At 34.1% G+C, this 17775-nt stretch overlaps 2 protein-coding genes across 3 annotated transcripts; one reads left to right on the top strand and one right to left on the bottom strand.

Moving 5' to 3' along the window:
- Nucleotides 1–3262: 3262 nt before the first annotated feature.
- On the top strand, nucleotides 3263–5620 carry LOC131147902 (UDP-glycosyltransferase 92A1-like). Its single transcript, XM_058097544.1, has one exon. The coding sequence runs from the start codon at nucleotides 4056–4058 to the stop codon at nucleotides 5517–5519; it is 1464 nt and encodes a 487-aa protein (XP_057953527.1). The 5' UTR covers nucleotides 3263–4055; the 3' UTR covers nucleotides 5520–5620.
- Nucleotides 5621–8662: 3042 nt separating this feature from the next.
- Nucleotides 8663–17391, bottom strand: LOC131147903 (lysine-specific demethylase JMJ30). Of its 2 annotated transcripts, XR_009134958.1 has the most exons (7): nucleotides 16847–17383; nucleotides 14521–14730; nucleotides 12260–12394; nucleotides 12018–12161; nucleotides 11515–11611; nucleotides 10816–10908; nucleotides 8991–9014 (listed from the first exon to the last, which is right to left on the bottom strand). XR_009134958.1 is itself a non-coding variant. In XM_058097545.1 (6 exons), exons 1-6 carry the CDS (start codon nucleotides 17303–17305, stop codon nucleotides 8826–8828), a joined length of 1230 nt encoding a protein of 409 aa, XP_057953528.1. In that variant the 5' UTR covers nucleotides 17306–17391; the 3' UTR covers nucleotides 8663–8825. The 2 variants fall into 2 exon arrangements, 1 of the variants encoding a protein (XP_057953528.1); XM_058097545.1 differs by lacking the exon at nucleotides 11515–11611 and having other exon boundaries at nucleotides 8663–9014; nucleotides 16847–17391.
- Nucleotides 17392–17775: the final 384 nt, after the last annotated feature.

Genomic DNA, 17775 nt, shown 5'->3' on the forward strand with positions numbered 1-17775 from the left:
CACGAACAAAGATAGAGAATTGTGTAGATGGGAGGACAAAACAAACTAACCCACTTGTCTTCACCGGAACGATTGAAGAAAGAAAGAGAATGGTGGCCCCTTTCTACAACTATGTTATTTCTATTACTACTAAGGTAAGGGTCGATTTGCACCTAAATCAAATATGGAGATTTCAGCCCTTTCCTTGTTTGCATTTTAGGTTGGTTCCAAAGAAAGGGTTACAAAATTGAATCAAACAAAGGTAACTTAAAATTCTCTTACCTTATTCTATTTCCTAAGATTCGTCGATTTCTCCGTCATGGGTTGGAGTCTCGTACTAGCCCCACCCACCCTTATTCCCGCCCTTTCTTCCTACTTTCCTTGCCAACCCATTGCCTCTGATTCTTTTACTATCAAACTACATTTGGACCTATGGAACCAAGCTAAGGTCACTAGTGAATCGTAGTATGGAGCTGGGCAAAGGGATGTTTCTCTCTCTCTCTCTCTCTCTCTCTCTCTCTCTCTCTCTCACGCACACACACACACACACACACACACACACAAAACGACGAAAACATCTTCATCTATCATAATCCTCATTTGAGTGTCTTGAAAATTCCTTGATTCTCCTCGCTAGATCCTTTCTACAACAACCATTGCTTATGTGTGACAAAAATGTCCTCATGTCTTATGAACTCTCTCCATGGAGGTAACTATCCTTTCATCATTTTACTAAAAAAATATCGTGTACTCACTATCATAAGCAACATATACATATTTTTAGGAGGATTTAAGGTAGTCACTTGAGATTGTGAAATAAAAATGATGTAAGAATCATTTGACTTATGGTAGCCACTACTTGATTAAGAATTTTTAACGTTCTCTTGAAAAATGGTAAACACCTTCTATCGAGAGGAATATACAATTTGCATCATCAGAGCCATGTTGGTAGCAATTTTTTCGTGCTTAGTACAATGCCGTATTCTCCTCCATTCTCAATATCTTAAGTGGGTCATTGAGTGCCTACATATCTCTTAGCCATAATCTTGCACAATCCAACTCTCTCCAATAGAGTCGTCAAAAAGTGAGGAAGAAGCTTCTTGTGAACCTCTTGGTTATCCTCTTTGGTCTTTTCCAAAACATTCGTCACTTTTGTACAACGAAATTTTCCTCCCCTCCCTAGAACCCCTTCCACAAAAGTGAAACCAATATTTAAGTATTGGATAAATCCTAAACTTGTTTCAATGAAAGATAAATTAGACAAGGATAATTTATTTATTAAGACCATATATAATTTATGTGTTAATTAAGTATTATTTATGTAACAGACAAATTAGACCGTATATAATTTAGGATGAAAGATACTAACCTTTCCTAAGGTTTGACAAAAAAAATAGGGACCTTCCTTGAGGTTTCAGAAATCCCAGAGGCCTCGCTTGAGGTTTCTAAAATTCTAAGGATCTTCCCTGAGGTTTGCCAAAAATCACACAAAGCCCTCCTTATATTTTATTAAAAGACAAGTCTTGAGGGGAAGTTTGTGTCTTTTTTGTCAAACATCAGGGGAAGTTTATAACATTTTTAAAACTTAAGCGAATGTCTCTAAGATTTTTGAAACCTCAAGAGAGGTCCTTATTCTTTTTCTAAACCTCAGGGGAGGTGAGTGCCTTCTGTCCTAAAATTTATGTGTTAATTAAATATTATTAATCTAATGGGCATTAAAAGGGTACTACAATTTTAGGTACCTTCCTCGAGCATAACCATACTCTCAATCTCGTGCTTTGACATGACTAGCCCCTATTACTTAACCGAGTTAGGTTGACATCTTGACCTTCTAAGATCTTAAAATCAACACAAAAAGTCATGTGTTCACAGATCACAGTTGAGCCCTTATCACAAATGATTCCACGAGGATCATGACTAAGGCTACCTGGAGTCCCCAAGGGACAGCTCCAACAGTTTAAATGCAAATCCACGTCATTTCTAATAACGACATTTTAAATTTTAATCATGGAGACGTTTCAAAAGAAATTAGGAAATAAAAAATAATGTCTTCTTTAATGTGTGAGTATGTATGTTTTTTATTCTTCAATTATATTTATATATTTTTCATGAGAACAGAAACTTCGCAAATTTAATGTATCTTACAATTTTAATTTCAATTATTTTTAATAAAATTCCTTTATAATGAAGCTTTTGTCATAACTATATGTGTGTATTAAAAATATACAAGTGAAAAAGTTATTATACTTTTAGCTAAAATTTATTTTAATTCCTATACTTTTAATTTGTATAATTAAGGATTAGTAGTGTATTAGTTTTATTCAATTAATATTATCATCTAAAGTAATTCAATTACCAATTGTAGAATTGAAATTAATGTAAGATCCTTTTGTCTCTTGGAGATTAGTCGCCCCATTCGGGGTCCGGCTATTATTAGTTACAAAAAATATATTATTTTAAAATTGTTTTATATTAACTATATGACTTAAAGTCATAATTACTTCTTCACAAATAAAATTTCTTGAGATTTTTTTAATTAATAATCAGCTTATTATAGATAACCGTGATAGAATGTGTAGTATCAATTAAATTATATGTAAATATTTTTATTGAGATTGAATGATATTTTTAGATTTAATTAGGATGACATAAACAACTGTGCGAAATCATTAAGTACAAGTAATTAAATATACTAATTAAACGTATATGAACGGAATAGATTTTATTTAATACTATAAGAATTGACTTATGATTTCACTCAAAATATACTTGGAGCTAAATTGTAATAATTTGACATCATTTTATTTGTACAAAAGAAAATATTTTGTCGCTAGGTTTAATAATCATAAGTTATAATTACATGATTCAAATTGTTCATGCATACATAGCTACTTTACTTAATAAAATGTATTTAATGAATTATATCTCAATATCAAGATTCATAATCTAAAATATTTCATTTTTTTTATTTTTAAAATTTTGATGTAAATGTTAAAAAAATAAATATAAGATAATATTTTTGTAATTTTTAAAATTTTTAAAATGAAAAAAAAATGTATACTTTATACAAATAGAGAGGCTCTAAGAGTTTAGGCCAAAATCTCTATAGGTTCAAGAAGCAATTTGCTTTATACATGTATGGAAACATATTACTCAAAACTAAGTAAATGAAAAATTATTAGGTTAGACAAATCAAATGCATCAAGATTCAAAAAATAAGTTAACTTCCTAATTAAATTACATAGTATAATCATAATCACAAATTCAATCTAAAGTTTTGATTGATTATTTAAAATTTGACATTATTAAACTGCCTAATTTACCAATCTTTCAACTAAAACAATTTTCAAAATCAAAAAAGTGAAAAGCAAATTATATCACCCACAAAAAAGAACATATTACACCACAAGTCTTTAGGGTTTAGAGTCAACCTAAAAATTTTAGAAGATATTTTGCTCGCCCTTCAAAAATTATCAAAATACTCTACTTTTATTCCTTCGTACTAATAGCAACTTTATTTTTTAAGGTGATAAATTTATCATTTTATTATGTAATAAAAAAAATAAATTATATTAAATAATTTGATCTTTAAAATTTGGTAAAAGACATTGATCTCTCATGAAATTTGATAAAAAGACAATGTCCTCCCTGATATTTCAAGAATTCTAAAGATATCTATTGAAATTTGTCAAAAAAATATAAATCTTCTTTTATATTTTATAAAAAGATAAGTTTTTTTTGTTTTTTAGGGAATATGTTTTTATTTTTTTACCAAATCTTAAGAGAGCCGAGTATTTCTTACACTTAAAATTTTACATTGAATCTACTTCCGAATTTCAAGAACTTTTTTTAAAAGACTTTTAGGAGAAAATAACATTTTTTAACAATTAGAAGAATTTCAATTAAAATTTTTAAAAGTAAATTATAATTTAATATAATTTTATTGAGTTATAAAAGTAAAACCAAGAAAATGCCTACCATTGCCTACCATTGTTTTTAAAAAGCGGCTATTTAGAGACTCACAGTTCTCTTCCTCTGCAATCCTCTTCCGCCCTGCTCTGCCTCAGAACACGACAATGGCCGAAAAAACAGAGAATGTAGTAATCTTCCCACTCATGGCGCAGGGTCACATGATCCCATTCCTGGCCTTGGCCCTCCAGATAGAACAGCGCAAAGGCTACTCCATCACCTTCATCAACACTCCGCTCAACATCAACAATCTCCGATCGTCTCTCCCCCCGAACTCCTCCATCAATCTCCTCCCCATCCCCTTCTCCGGCGCCGACCACGGCCTCCCTCCCGGCACCGAGAACACCGACGTCCTCACGTATCCTCTCATCTACCGCTTCGTCCAAGCCTGCTCCTCCTTCAAACCTGCCTTCCGGAGAATCATCTCTGACCTCGTTTCCGACGAGAGGCGCCCCCTCTGCATAATCGCCGACATGTTCTTCCCTTGGACAGCCGACGTCGCCCACGAGTTCGGCATCTCCCATGCGATCTTCTGCGGCGGCGGCGGATTCGGCTTCGCCTGCTACTATTCCCTCTGGCTCAACCTCCCCCACAAGAAGAATCCAGACGAGGAGGAGTTCCCGCTCCCGGACTTCCCCGAAGCGGGTCAGATCCACCGGACGCAGCTCGCGGTCGGCCTGATTTCCGCTGGCGAGGACGATCCGTGGACGGGGTTTCAGCTGAAAACGCTTCCCAAATGGGCGAACGCCGACGCGGTGTTGTTCAACACGGTGGGAGAATTCGATTACATCGGATTGAGCTACTTCCGGCGAAAGCTCGGCCGACCGGTCTGGTCACTCGGTCCGGTTAATCTCTCCCGGAAACCCGGGAAACAGTCCGGCATCTCGTCGGAGACCTGCATAGAATGGCTTAGCAGAAAACCGTCGAACTCGGTCCTTTACATATCGTTCGGGTCGCAGAACACGGTCTCTGCATCGCAGATGATGCAACTGGCGACGGCGCTGGAGAATTCCGGCAAAAATTTCATCTGGGTCATAAAACCCCCTTTGGGATTCGACATAAACTGCCAGTTTAAGGCCGGAGATTGGTTACCGGAGGGATTCGAAGATCGGATCCGAGATCAGAACAGGGGATTACTAGTACACAAGTGGGCACCGCAGGTGGAGATTCTGTCGCACGGATCAATTTCTGCGTTTCTGAGCCACTGCGGATGGAATTCGGTGCTAGAAGCTCTCAGCCAAGGCGTTCCGATCATCGGGTGGCCGATGGCGGCAGACCAGTTCTACAACGTGAAGCTATTGAAGGAAAAGATGGGGGTCTGCGTGGAGGTGGCCAGAGGCGGTGCGAGTGAGGTCCGGCACGAGGACATAGTGGAAAAGATCGAGATTGTGATGGGGGAGACGGAGAAGGGAAAGGAAATAAGAAGAAAAGCAGGGGAAGCAAGGGATATGATATGGGACGCGATTAGAGAGCAGGAAGGTTGCAAGGGTTCTTCTGTAAAAGCCATGGATGAATTTTTTGATGCTGCCGTGTCCATGAGGAAGGAGATGACCCAAAACGATTCGTTTTGATTTCTTTGAGTGGGAAACCCATTTTTATTTTTCTTTTGAATTTTGGTGGGACTAAATGGAAAGGCTACTTTGGAAAATCCCTGCCAAAGGGAAGTTTATCACTGTTTATTGTCGCCTGATTGTCTAAAATCTTCACATATTATTTTATAATATTAAATTAATTTTATTATAAAACAATCAATGAATTTTATCAAATGTAAGAAAAATAAACGAAAAAAAATCTCATGAGTTGAAATTTTAGATGGAGGGCCTACTTATTTATTTATTTATTTTCTTTAATAATTTAAAATTTTCGATCTGCCAACCCACCAGCACATGGAGGAGAAGTCTTTTAAGCATTCATTGCATCAGCTTCAAGCTTCATGGAAGAAATATTTAAATAAAATGGTTGCATTATTTTTATCAAATTAAATGGGTAGGTTAAGACCCTGTTTGTTAAAAGCTTTGTTTTATTTTATTTTTTAATGCGTACCCTCTGATTTATGGAGTGACGTGGAGGAGGGTCAAGCAGTCAAACATGGCTTTACATGCAGGTGTCAGGGGGATGGGCAGCTGGAGCACAACCAACCTTTGTGGTTGTGGTGCATGAATCCAAAGTGTGCAGTTGTCTAGCGTGATGGTGACAGCAGCATGCAAAAATCTCTATCTTTTACTTTATTTATTTACTTTTTAATTGCGCAATTTCATTATGTATTTATCCAACACAACTAAATAATTTTTTATTCACTTCTTTGATGGATATATATTTTATGTCTAGACATCTAGCCTCTGCTATTATAATGGTTACGACCTAACTAAAACGAGTTATTATCAATTTTAACTTATTGACATTATAATTTTGTTTTATAAAAAATCTCAAGAGTATGAACCATTTTTACAAACTTAATTCCTCCTCATAATACACATGATCTTTGATGTCTTAGTTAGAGTGATCTACCTTTTTATGTACAATCCACCAATATAATATAATAGTACGTACAAGATGATTTTGATACTGAATGTAATGGTCTCAAATTATTTCGATGAGATATATTACTCACTTTGATCCACTAGTCTTACATTTTTATCCTATAAAAAGTATCTCACATAATTAAATCTGAACTATCCTTATAAACTTAAAGCCTTCAAGGTGGTTTTGATACCAAATATAGTGGTCTCAACTCATTTTGATGAGACATTACTTACTTTGATCCACTAATCACACTTTTTTACCCTATAAAAAGTGTGTTTCAGAATTGAAACCTGAACTATCCTCATCAATTTAAAATCTTTCTACTACACATCTAATATAGGGCTTGCTCTCCATCTAATCTTTGATGCCTATAGGATTCATCCATATGAAAATACTTTCAAGATAACTCTGAATGTAATGGTCTCGACCAACTTTGATGAGACATGATTTACTTTGATTCACTAATCTCATAGTTTTGCCTTAAAAATAGTGTCATAAAATTGGAATCTAAAGTATCCTTAGAATCCTGTTAGTACACATTTGATGTAGGACCATGACATTTATGTTTGTATTAAGTTATAAATAAATAATAAGGCACACTAATTACAAAATGAGATACAACCCCCGGAATGATTTAGTTAGATCTAAATTTTTTAATTAATATAGAAATTTTTTTCATACCGCAAAGAATTTGTTGTACATGTGAGATAAAGTGGCATCTCACTCTAAGAGTACAAACTCAAATGATCTATTGTTTATTTTATTTTAATGAAAATTTGATAAATTCTTGATTGCATCCAAATTTCCACAAGAGCAAATCCCTCTCTCTCTCTCTCTCTCTCTCTCTCTCTCTCTCTCTCTCACACACACACACACACAATCAAAAGGTCCATCAAATTTGAAGCAGCCCTTTGGATTGAGAAGTAGATAACACAAAATGAGAAAAAAGGAGTAGACATAAATGTCAAAGAAAAATTATCATTTTATTCTCTTCAAAATGTGAGAGAAATAGAGGAAAACTATGTAAATACACATAAGAACCCTTAAACAATTGTTAAAAAAAATTAATTTTATTTTCTTTCTCAATATTTCTCTTCACTTATTAAATCAAGTAATATGAAGAAGAGTAAATTTATTTTATCTTCCTATGAAATTTCCCCTCTTCTTATCATCAAGCATCACTATAAAAATTATGAAAACAAAAATCAAAAATTAAAATTAAAAATCAAAAACAAAATCTAAAACCCCAAAATTAATAACTTTAGTTAATCTATATAAAAATTAATCAAAGAAATACTTGAAAATTTACTCTTGAATCAAATAGCAATCAAAATACATGATTACAATGAATGATTAAAAAAATGTATAAAACTAATAATTTGATTCAAAAAAAGTTAATTCTACATTTTAAAGAACATTGATATTTAAATGTGCTTTAAATTGAAAAAAAAAGCTACTTAATAAATAGAATAAAAGGAGGATTGCATAGGCAAATAAAATTATTTCTCATTTTAAATACATGATTCAAGTTTTGATTTCATTGTTTTAATTAAACTTAATTATTTAATTTTATTCTTTTAATTCCCTCATTTGTTTACTAAACATTCCGACTCCTATACCTATAGAATTTGTTAATACGCACAAAACCAAATTTGTTGTTGAATAATCTGAAGGTCATGCTTCTAAATGCAAAATCAACTTCAAAGACAACATATTTTCCATTCTTAACCTTCTAATAAGTATATAGTTCTTTTATTAATCCTTTAATGTTTTGTATTTAGTACTATATTTGTGTCTTAACAATAAGTTACTAAAAATAAATGAAAACATACAATCTAATTTTCAATTTTCTTAAAAACAAATAAAAATGAGCTAAGAAACAATAACACAAACAAACACGTACTTTGTTTCTTGATTTTACATAAACAAAAAGACAAATTACAAATGACTACAACAATCAAAACCTAAATTCTCAAAATTACCTAAGTACTTTTTCAAAAAAGATACTTTTTATAAGTACCTATTTTAATAAGTAGTATTTGATTTACACTTAAATAAATATTTATTTTAGAAAATACTCTTTAAAATTATTATTATTATTTTTTAACATTATATATATATTTTCCTGAAAAAAAATACCTATTTATAAAAACACTACTTTTCCATAAGTAGTTCCAAACGAAGAAGAAGATTTTAAGAAAAAAGTTATCACCTGAATGTGTCTGTATACATGATAATGCGCAGTGCTGCATTGCTGCCACACTAGACAGTACACCACCTGCTAAAGGTAAAATATTTATCATTTTTTGCATAGTTTTTTTGTATACAAAAAATATAATAAAACATTACTAGTATTAAGAAACAGGTGAGCTTCCACAGCCACTCCACCAGAAACTAACTGAAAGGCTTGTGGTAAGAGATCGCACATAGTGCCACCATTTGGGTGGAATGTAAAGCATTTCACCTTCCTCCAAAATGCAATCCACAAACTCCAACTCTTGCACTTTTGGGAACTGCTTTTCGTCAACTTTGTCGAGATCAACCTTCAAACAAAACATTTCATTAGTAAAATCCAGGATCATATGATTAACAAGAGTACGTAATATTGTTTATTATCCAAAGAATGGGATGGAATGAGATAGGCTTATCTAAAAGAAACCCTAAAAGAGCATCCCTTAAATCATCCTCCATCAGACTTTCACCTATTAGGTTCTTGTGTGTTTTGCATATTGTTTTCAAGACTCAAAATATGTAACAAGAAAGAATTGCCACACAGCACCACTTCAAGAAAGTTTCAACAAGTTAATATTCTTTTCTTTGCCTTACTCCATAGGGGCATAAAATCATCAAATCTGAGTATAGTAAAAAATAAAAAAGCTAACAGCCATATGAAGCTCAGGAGAAAGACATTTTCATGATCTTTCTATGGCAATTCTCTCTCTTTGTGTGTGTGTGTGTGTGTGTGGGCATCTTCTCTAGTCACCAAAACTTCCTGCCCTGCATCTTAAGACCTAAGCTATGTTCCAAGGGACATATAGACATGAACTCACCATGCCAATCATGATTTATGGTCATAAACTCATAAACCTAAGCTAGCCCAGTTATATAGGACTCCATCCTGGTATGGTGAACAGCTGGAAACAAAAATGTACTTTAGCTTCACGCGAGCCTTTAAGCAGGGGCTTCAAAAACCTTCAATGCATCTCTCTCCTGCCCCTGGTCAGGTGTTTTTTTTAAGGATCAGAAAATGGATCAGGGCAAATAACCCTGAATATACTCTCAACAATAATTTTTATTTTCCTACATTATTTACATAACTAATTTTTATTTTTTCTTTCTTGTGGAATTTGTTAAACCTATGAAGCACCATCATATTACCCCCAAACAAGAATGTGACTTGGACAACCAGCATACCGCCCCACAGCAACTTTCCAAAGTAGTCCACTTTCCATCATTGTTTAAGCATTATATAAGTTCTCACCAACCATGCATCAAGCTTCTAGTTCATAAAATACAACATCGTAGCCAACATAGATGTTTGACTATATCTAATTATTTGATCTAGAAATAATAGAAGGTCCTACATTGAAACAGAACAATATGTATGTTTAAAACTAGACATCTGGTTGTAAGAGCAGAAATAAGACAATATGAAACAGCATTTGTTTAGATTGGATTAAAGGACATTTTTTTTTCAATGTACTTCTTTTTTAACTTGAAAATAAAAAATTCTTTATGCACACAGACTTACAACTATGGAAAATTAGTTGTACAAACTTATGAACTCAAACCAAACAACCCCTTTTTGCTCAGTCAAGTGACTAAACAAAACACACAATTAAAAAAAAAAATCCCAAATGGACCAAACATGAAAAAACAAACTATCGCTCGTGGGCACTGAGATGTGTAAAAAAAACAACATACCTCCCCACCTCACCCCACAAAAAACGATAGCAGAACAAGAATGTACTTATCTAGAAATATGGAATTTAAAATCAATGCTTATAAGCAACATTTTTCTTGGATGCACTTCATTCCAAGGTGTAATTCAATTATATTTTTTTACTATTAATGCTTTCAAGATAATCATGTTTCTAATGTTAAGAAATTCAGTGCTGAGTGAGATTGGAGTTAGGATCCCAAAGCTGAGTTGAACCAAACATCTACTGGAGCTACACAAAATAAAATTTTACAAAAAAAACATAGACAAGAAGACAGCTAGGGGTAGTGCTGGTGGGTCATTGGGTCATTTGCAATTATTAAGCAACTGTGGCATATGTATTTTCATCAAAATTATAAACAATTCCAACAAATACTATCCTAGGGGTTTCAGATTGCAGTTACCTGGCTGGAATTGCAAAGCATGGTTTCAGTGTATGGGTAAAGCTCCTCTGACAATGAAGGGGGATAAAGTCTTACATACTTTTTGCCAACAACCTGCAACAAAGAGGCAGAGGATTATTCATGCTAGAAAAGTTTAGTTTCAAAATTAGGGATACAGAGAACCATACTTTTTCCGCCATGAAAGTGAAGGGCAAAAATGTATCTTTGATCATAAAATGGATGAATCACTCAAGTAATTAGACAAATTCAAATGCAACAGTCAAGAACATAAAGATAGAAGGGTATGAACAAGTTATTAAATGTAAGAGTCAGCCATCATTCATAAAGTGACAAAATCAACTCTTTAAAATTCTTAATCATTTTAAGGTATGAAATTGCACTATAAATGGGAGAAGGCATCCTCAAAATTTCTTCAAGAGCATAATGCAGATCCTTCAATACTAATGTATCTAAGGACTTGTTAAAGGACTCAATTCTCATTGAAGTTTGTTAAGCTAACATTAGCCATAAGGTCTAAACCCTCTCCTTTTAGCTTCCCTCGGTCACATCCTTATTAGAGCATAAAACAGTAAGAAAAGTATAAGCTATAATGATGCTACAATAGAGTTCAATGCATGAAATATATACCTGTGTTGTGTACTGTGTTTCAGTAGCCTAAATAGGTTTCATATTATAACAAAATCGAAAGAATTGATTTACTTTTTCGCCCTCTGATGGCATGGAGTCAACAGCCTGGTCTCAAAGTGCATATGATTATACGAGTGCAGGTGCTGCAGATGTCAATGAACCTTTTTATCTGAAATATTTAGAAATATCAAATTCCTCTTAAGTAACAAAAACACATGCTGTTATGTATTGTGTCACTAGATGTAGAAAATGTTCAAAGCAGGTATACATCTCAAAAATAAATAAATAAATGAGAGCAGATATCTAGATGGGCAACAATCACATTTCCTCTTCTAACATGAATGACATTTCAATCGGGTCAGTATCATGAATAACAATATGTGAGCGGGTTCACCTAGTTTTAGGTTTAGCACCTCTGCTGTAGACAAAAGTGATCAAACAAGCTAATATATGTTCCTTCTGAAATAATTCATTATGCGTATGGTGGCAAACATAAGAAGACAGCTAGGTTATCATTATTCAATATCACAGCCAGCTTCTACGTTATGGTTTCTTGATATATAGGCATGCAGTACCTGAGCAAGTATATTATGATGTGGATCATGGTGCAATGGTGTGACTGTTCCAGCAGGACCAAACCAAGCATTAAGAGACTTGAGCTCCCCACCACCAACAGAACAGTAGTCGGGAATAAAAATGTCCTTTCGCAGCTCTTGTATCTGCAATTCAGATAGAAAAACAGTAATTTAAATGCTGCATTAAAATGTCCTAAGACTGCATAATCACTTCCACACAGTACACAAAGGAAAATGTGTACCTGATCAAACAAAGGATGCTGAGCAAGATATGTAGGGAAAGCAGAAGTACAGTTATTGGGTTGAATCCTTTCAAGAAACTCTGAAAATGTGATAAGCTCTTGTTTCCACTCTGGGCAAAGATAATTCCTTCCAACCTGTAAAACATTTTAAGTTTTACCAGCCTTCAGTTCAAAGAAATCATTCAGGCATAAAAAATTCAGCAAATTGAATCTTGATATCATTATAGCCACACAATTTTTGGAAGGGGGGGGGGGGTAGAGGGGAAAAAGTGGGTCAACCTTTGATATTTGCTACATGTCTGGAAATGAATTGCTAAGACTCTTATGCTTAGTTTTTATGAAGCTTAGAAGCAAGTCTTTTGTCTAAAGATCCCTTTTGTCTGATATTTTGAAGCTTCTTCCCTTAAATTCAAATTTTGTTAACTTAAAATGACACTGTTTAGTTGTGGGCCAACAATGTATATCAAGCTTTGACGCTCCCTCGCACATACAGTACGACAGCATGTGGAGAGATACACACACAAAAGATAACACCCATTACAGGGAATATAATTATTTTTGGAACACCACATAATAAATGCGGATAACGAGACTAGAACCCAGGACCTACTGGTAACCAGCTCTGATACCATGTTAGATTACTACTTTACCTAAAAGTTAGGCTGTGGGCCAATAATGTATATCAAAATATAACAAGCACAAATTGAAAAAAGAGTGTATCACATTTCAAGTAAAAATAAGACTAGTTTTTCAACTCTATATTTTTCAAGACTTAAGATTCCACACAGTTCTCTATTGCAAGTTCAACATGATAAGATATTAAATAACTCATCTAATTGCAAATTTGATGCAATTTCATGAGTTAGGTTTCCAGATAGATCTTTATTCTAGACTCCTTTTCCGGCTTCTACTCCATTAGATAATCTTCAGGAAAACAACCAATGGCATTTAATGTGTGTTTTCTTCTATGCTAAATAGACAGGTGTATCTTAACCAGTAATAAATCCTAAAGCAAATTGACAAGAAATGAAATTCTTAGCCAACCCACCCGGTGGGACTTAAGGCTTCTTCTTGTTAGAATTTTCTTTGGCTTGGAATTATCAATTCACACTGTTGCAGTGAGTTAGTTTAAGTTACTGAAACGTCATATCTTTCACAATTCTATAACAATAAATGAACAAGGACAACTCTTCCTCCTTTTATTTCCTTTTTCAATTTCTTATATAATCCTGTGGTCTTTTCGCCCATCTTAAATTTTCTTTACATGCCAACCATGCAACTACCTTCTCTAGCAAAACAATCAGTGAAATTAAGGAGCTACTTCACCAACCTCTTTGACCTTTTAAAGAAACAAATGACAACTCTCACTTGATTTCATATCACCATTAGAATAAAAAGGCCACATAAAATTAGGCAGCAGTATGTTGCAAAAAATTTAAATCCAAAACCCATGCCTTCTTCTCCATCACTCCTTTACTTCAACCATGCAAACCATAAAAGTTACCATTTTTTATCATGTCCATACACACTCTTCATATAAAGAGCCTCTACTTGTGCTATTGAAGGCGAATGAAGTCCCCATGGGTATCATTATCATATAGACCACTCTTTCCTTTACCGTCAATACAAATACACCCCAGCCCCCACCCACTTGTTTCTTATTTTTACAATACAATTACAACATTCCCATCCATATTTTGAGTCTTAGCGGGCTGGCAGTGAGATCTATTTCACTCTGATAGCCTGCTCCATACTGAGAGACTCTTGCCATTAATCCACCATTTTCATGGACTACCCTTTTATGCTGCTATTCCAAAAGTTACTTTTAAAAAACATAATATAAAATTGTCATCATATTAATCCCTCAAAGTTTCCATCTTACTTTCGTAGCATATTTCAATTTCCACCAAGGGCTCACGTTAAATATTCTCCTATATGCTTTAAATTGCTTAGTTGCATTTACAAGTAGGCATTGACAGCAATGCTTTCGCTTTAAACATACATTTAAAATATCACAAGTGATCTGATATGCATTTGGTTTATAATTTATATTGAATCAACTACTCAGATATATAAAGATATCAGAATGATGTGAATATATATATATATATATTAAAAAATACAGTACTAAAAAACATGTAAAAAAAATCACACATCACCAAATATAAGCAAATACACTTGTATTAAAGAAAACTGCTGCAGTAAGGAGCATTCAAGTCATTTCACTATAATCAAAATCAAAAGTAACAGCAAAAGATAACCTCAACTGGGACTGTGCGAAACCCAGCAACCCTTTTTAGGTAATCCATATCATTCCACTTTGTCCTGGCAGGCCAGTGACCCATACCCTCGCTGATTATAACTGGAGAACCTGATAGGAAATAACCTTGTAAAAATCCCTCCAAAGACAGATCATGCCTTTTTCCAACAATCTTACAAGACAGTGACTTCATGGGCAAAACTCGAAGAACCTACAAGTTTAAACGCAATGTCAAATTATTTCCAATAGCCAACAAACTGCAAGAGAAATGTCCTTCGAAAAGATTCTTGTATGGTCAGAGGGCTAAACAAGTCCTAATCATCATAATAAAATAATCAAAGGGAAAAAAGGAAATGTGAACCGTACTACAAATTTGAGGAGTTCAGATTTTCACAACTATAATTTCAGAGCTGAAGCACTATTTTATTTCTAGGAACATTTGATGGTTAGCTATAATTTAAGATAAGAACTGCAAAATAATTAACTAGCACTGTGCATGAAACATCATACTTCAAATATCCATGGCAAGCCACTCCCATGTTGAGCAAACAAGAAAGCCCCACTTCCCATAGGGGCCAGAATATCCCATATATCAATGCACAAAGACTGTTCACATTAAGCAACAACAACAATAATTCATTGTTTAAAATTTCTTTTTGCTATATTTCTCAATTTGGATGATCAGAAAAGCAAATAAATCCACTAAGAACTTACACAGATTAATCTTCATAAAAATTTAATTGGTCAAAGATCCTTTGGAGAGTGAAGTATTGAATTCGTGATGGGTCTAAGCAGTTCCATTTAAAATTCTATTGATTTTTTTTGGCGGGCTAGGCATTTTGTGCAATTCAGTTGGCCTGGAAATAACCTAATAATTGTGAAATTAAATTTTACTTTCTCAAGGAGATAAACAATGGTGAACATTAATTTTCTTTTTCCTTTTATTTTCTTCTAACTTCTTGGTTATATCACTCAAGGTGTGGAACATATTCATACGCGACTTCATAATTCTTTGTGTGATCAATTTTTCAAGAAATCAATAATTGGATATAAATTCTATATTTGTAGGCCAGCACGTCAACTTTTGAATTGATCATATATTTGCATTTATCACATTTTCTAACGATAGTTATATCCCTTAGAGCAAAAATTAAAACTTCAATTTTTAAAGAGCTCATACAAATGGAATCTTTGTAAATAACATGATCTACGTGGGCAGAAAATTAAATAAATCATAACCATTGGTTATGTGAAAAATCTATAACATAAAAATTAAGTTATGGTGTAAGAAAAATTTGTTCTTCACCCCCGGGTAATTTGATCCTATCTCAATGTAATGAGGCACGTTTCTCACACTACAGTAGTATTGTTTTAAGAGTAGCATTTCTTGTGATTGAGTTGGTCTGGAAATAACCTAATAATTGTGCAATTTAATTTTTGCTTTCTCAAGGAGATAAACAAAAGTGAACATTAAATTCAGTTTCCTTTTATTTTCTTCTAACTTCTTAGTTATATTACCCAAGGCGTGGAACTAGTTTGTACGCTACTTCATAATTATCTTTATGATTAATTTTTCACAATTTCAATAATTGGATATAAGTTCTATATTTGTAAGCAGCACGTCAAGTTTCAAATTGATCATATATTTGCATTTATCACATTTTCTAACAATAATTATATCCATTAGAGCAAAAATTAAAACTTCAATTTAAAGAGCTCATACAGATGGACTGTTTGTAAATACCATGATCTATGTGGGCAGAAAATTAAATAAATCATAATCATTAATTACGTGAAAAATATATAAAATAAAGATTTAAGTGACAGTGTAAGAAAATCCGTTTGGTACGCCAGTGTAATTTGATCCTATCTCTATATAATGAGCACATTTCTCACACTGCAGTTCTAATGTTTTAAGAATGTAACATAGAGAGCCCACCGATTCAGCACGAGAAATCAAGTGCACTGTAGTCTTTCTCCTGTAACTAAAACTATAATCCTATGTAATAGTTTAATCGTTTTTAATATATAATTTAATCATTTTTCCTATATAATTCAATGAAGGGTACTATTGTTGTACCAGAGTCTTAATTTAATCAAGGATACTATAATTTAATCATATTCTTATACAGTTTAATCAAGGGTACTACACAGTCCCTAGTCCTTTTCCTATTTAATATAATCATTTTTCAGCAACTTGTTGGAAAGCAGAGCAGTAATCTGTAATCAAAGCAAGATAATTGGGAAATGCACCATAGCTAAATCAAAACAACAAAACAAAACAAGAATACAATACAGAGAAAGCAAAATCGGGAGACAGACCTCACCTCTGCTTCGCTCAATTCGTCGCGAACGAGCCGAGTCTCTGGTATCGCAGAGTCCTCCGAAACCCTAAGACTGGTCGCCTCGGAGGAGACTTTCGCCACCGCGGAATCCAAATCTTCACGCAGAAGCGTGCCGCCCATGATCAAGCCCATGTCGAGAACCCTAAGGGCCTCCTTAAAGTCGCCGCGAGAGTGGTGGAGCTTGGCGACGCGGAGACAGGCCATGGAGTAGGCGTCTCTCCACACCGGCAGCACCGAGTGCCAGGGCCCCGAGTGCAGCTGCTCCCACGCCATCTCCCGGGCGGCCTCCGCAGCCCGGAAGTCCCCGGCGGCGGCCAGCGCCGCCATGCCGGCATAAACGTAACCGCCCTCCTTAGAGATTTGTTGGAGGAGGCTAGGTCCTTCAGCGTCGAGGGTTGGAGTTTGGAGCCCATCCACGGCAACAGGGGCGGACGTGGCCATCGAAGACGGCAGAGAAGGTTCGGTTGATGGATGATGACTTCTGAGAAAAAGCGTAAAAAGTGCTTTGGATATGAATATTGAGGGGGGGAGAGAGGTGGAGATATTTGTCTCGTTTCGGACCTGGGCTGGAAATCTGGGCCTATTTCCTTTGCTTAAGCCCATGACAATAGGCCCAATTAATGTTCACCATTGCTCTCTATAATTATTTTTTAAGAAAATTAAATTTTTTTCAGTTATACAAGTTACACATACTGTTACCACACTTTAATATCTAAAATTGAACTTTTGAATTTAATGATTTATAAATTTTTTTATTAAAGGAAAAATAAAATGAGTATGCAAATTTGAAATATAATAAAAGCAAATGTCCATAATTTTTTAAAAATTTTAAAATAATAAATTTAATTTTTTACAATTTTTTAGTTGTCATGCAGTGTAAAGATATAATTTTAAATATTTTTTTAATAATT

The sequence above is a fragment of the Malania oleifera genome, chromosome 2 (assembly GCF_029873635.1).
Source record: "Malania oleifera isolate guangnan ecotype guangnan chromosome 2, ASM2987363v1, whole genome shotgun sequence".
Taxonomy (NCBI): domain Eukaryota; kingdom Viridiplantae; phylum Streptophyta; class Magnoliopsida; order Santalales; family Ximeniaceae; genus Malania; species Malania oleifera.

Coding starts and splice junctions, on each gene's coding strand:
- LOC131147902 (XM_058097544.1), top strand. CDS start 4,056: ATGGCCGAAAAAACAGAGAATGTAGTAATCTTCCCACTCATGGCGCAG.
- LOC131147903 (XM_058097545.1), bottom strand. CDS start 17,305: ATGGCCACGTCCGCCCCTGTTGCCGTGGATGGGCTCCAAACTCCAACC. Junction 14,731..16,846: donor ACGAATTGAGCGAAGCAGAG/GTGAGGTCTGTC, acceptor TTAAACTTGTAG/GTTCTTCGAGTTTTGCCCAT. Junction 12,162..12,259: donor AGCATCCTTTGTTTGATCAG/GTACACATTTTC, acceptor TCTGAATTGCAG/ATACAAGAGCTGCGAAAGGA.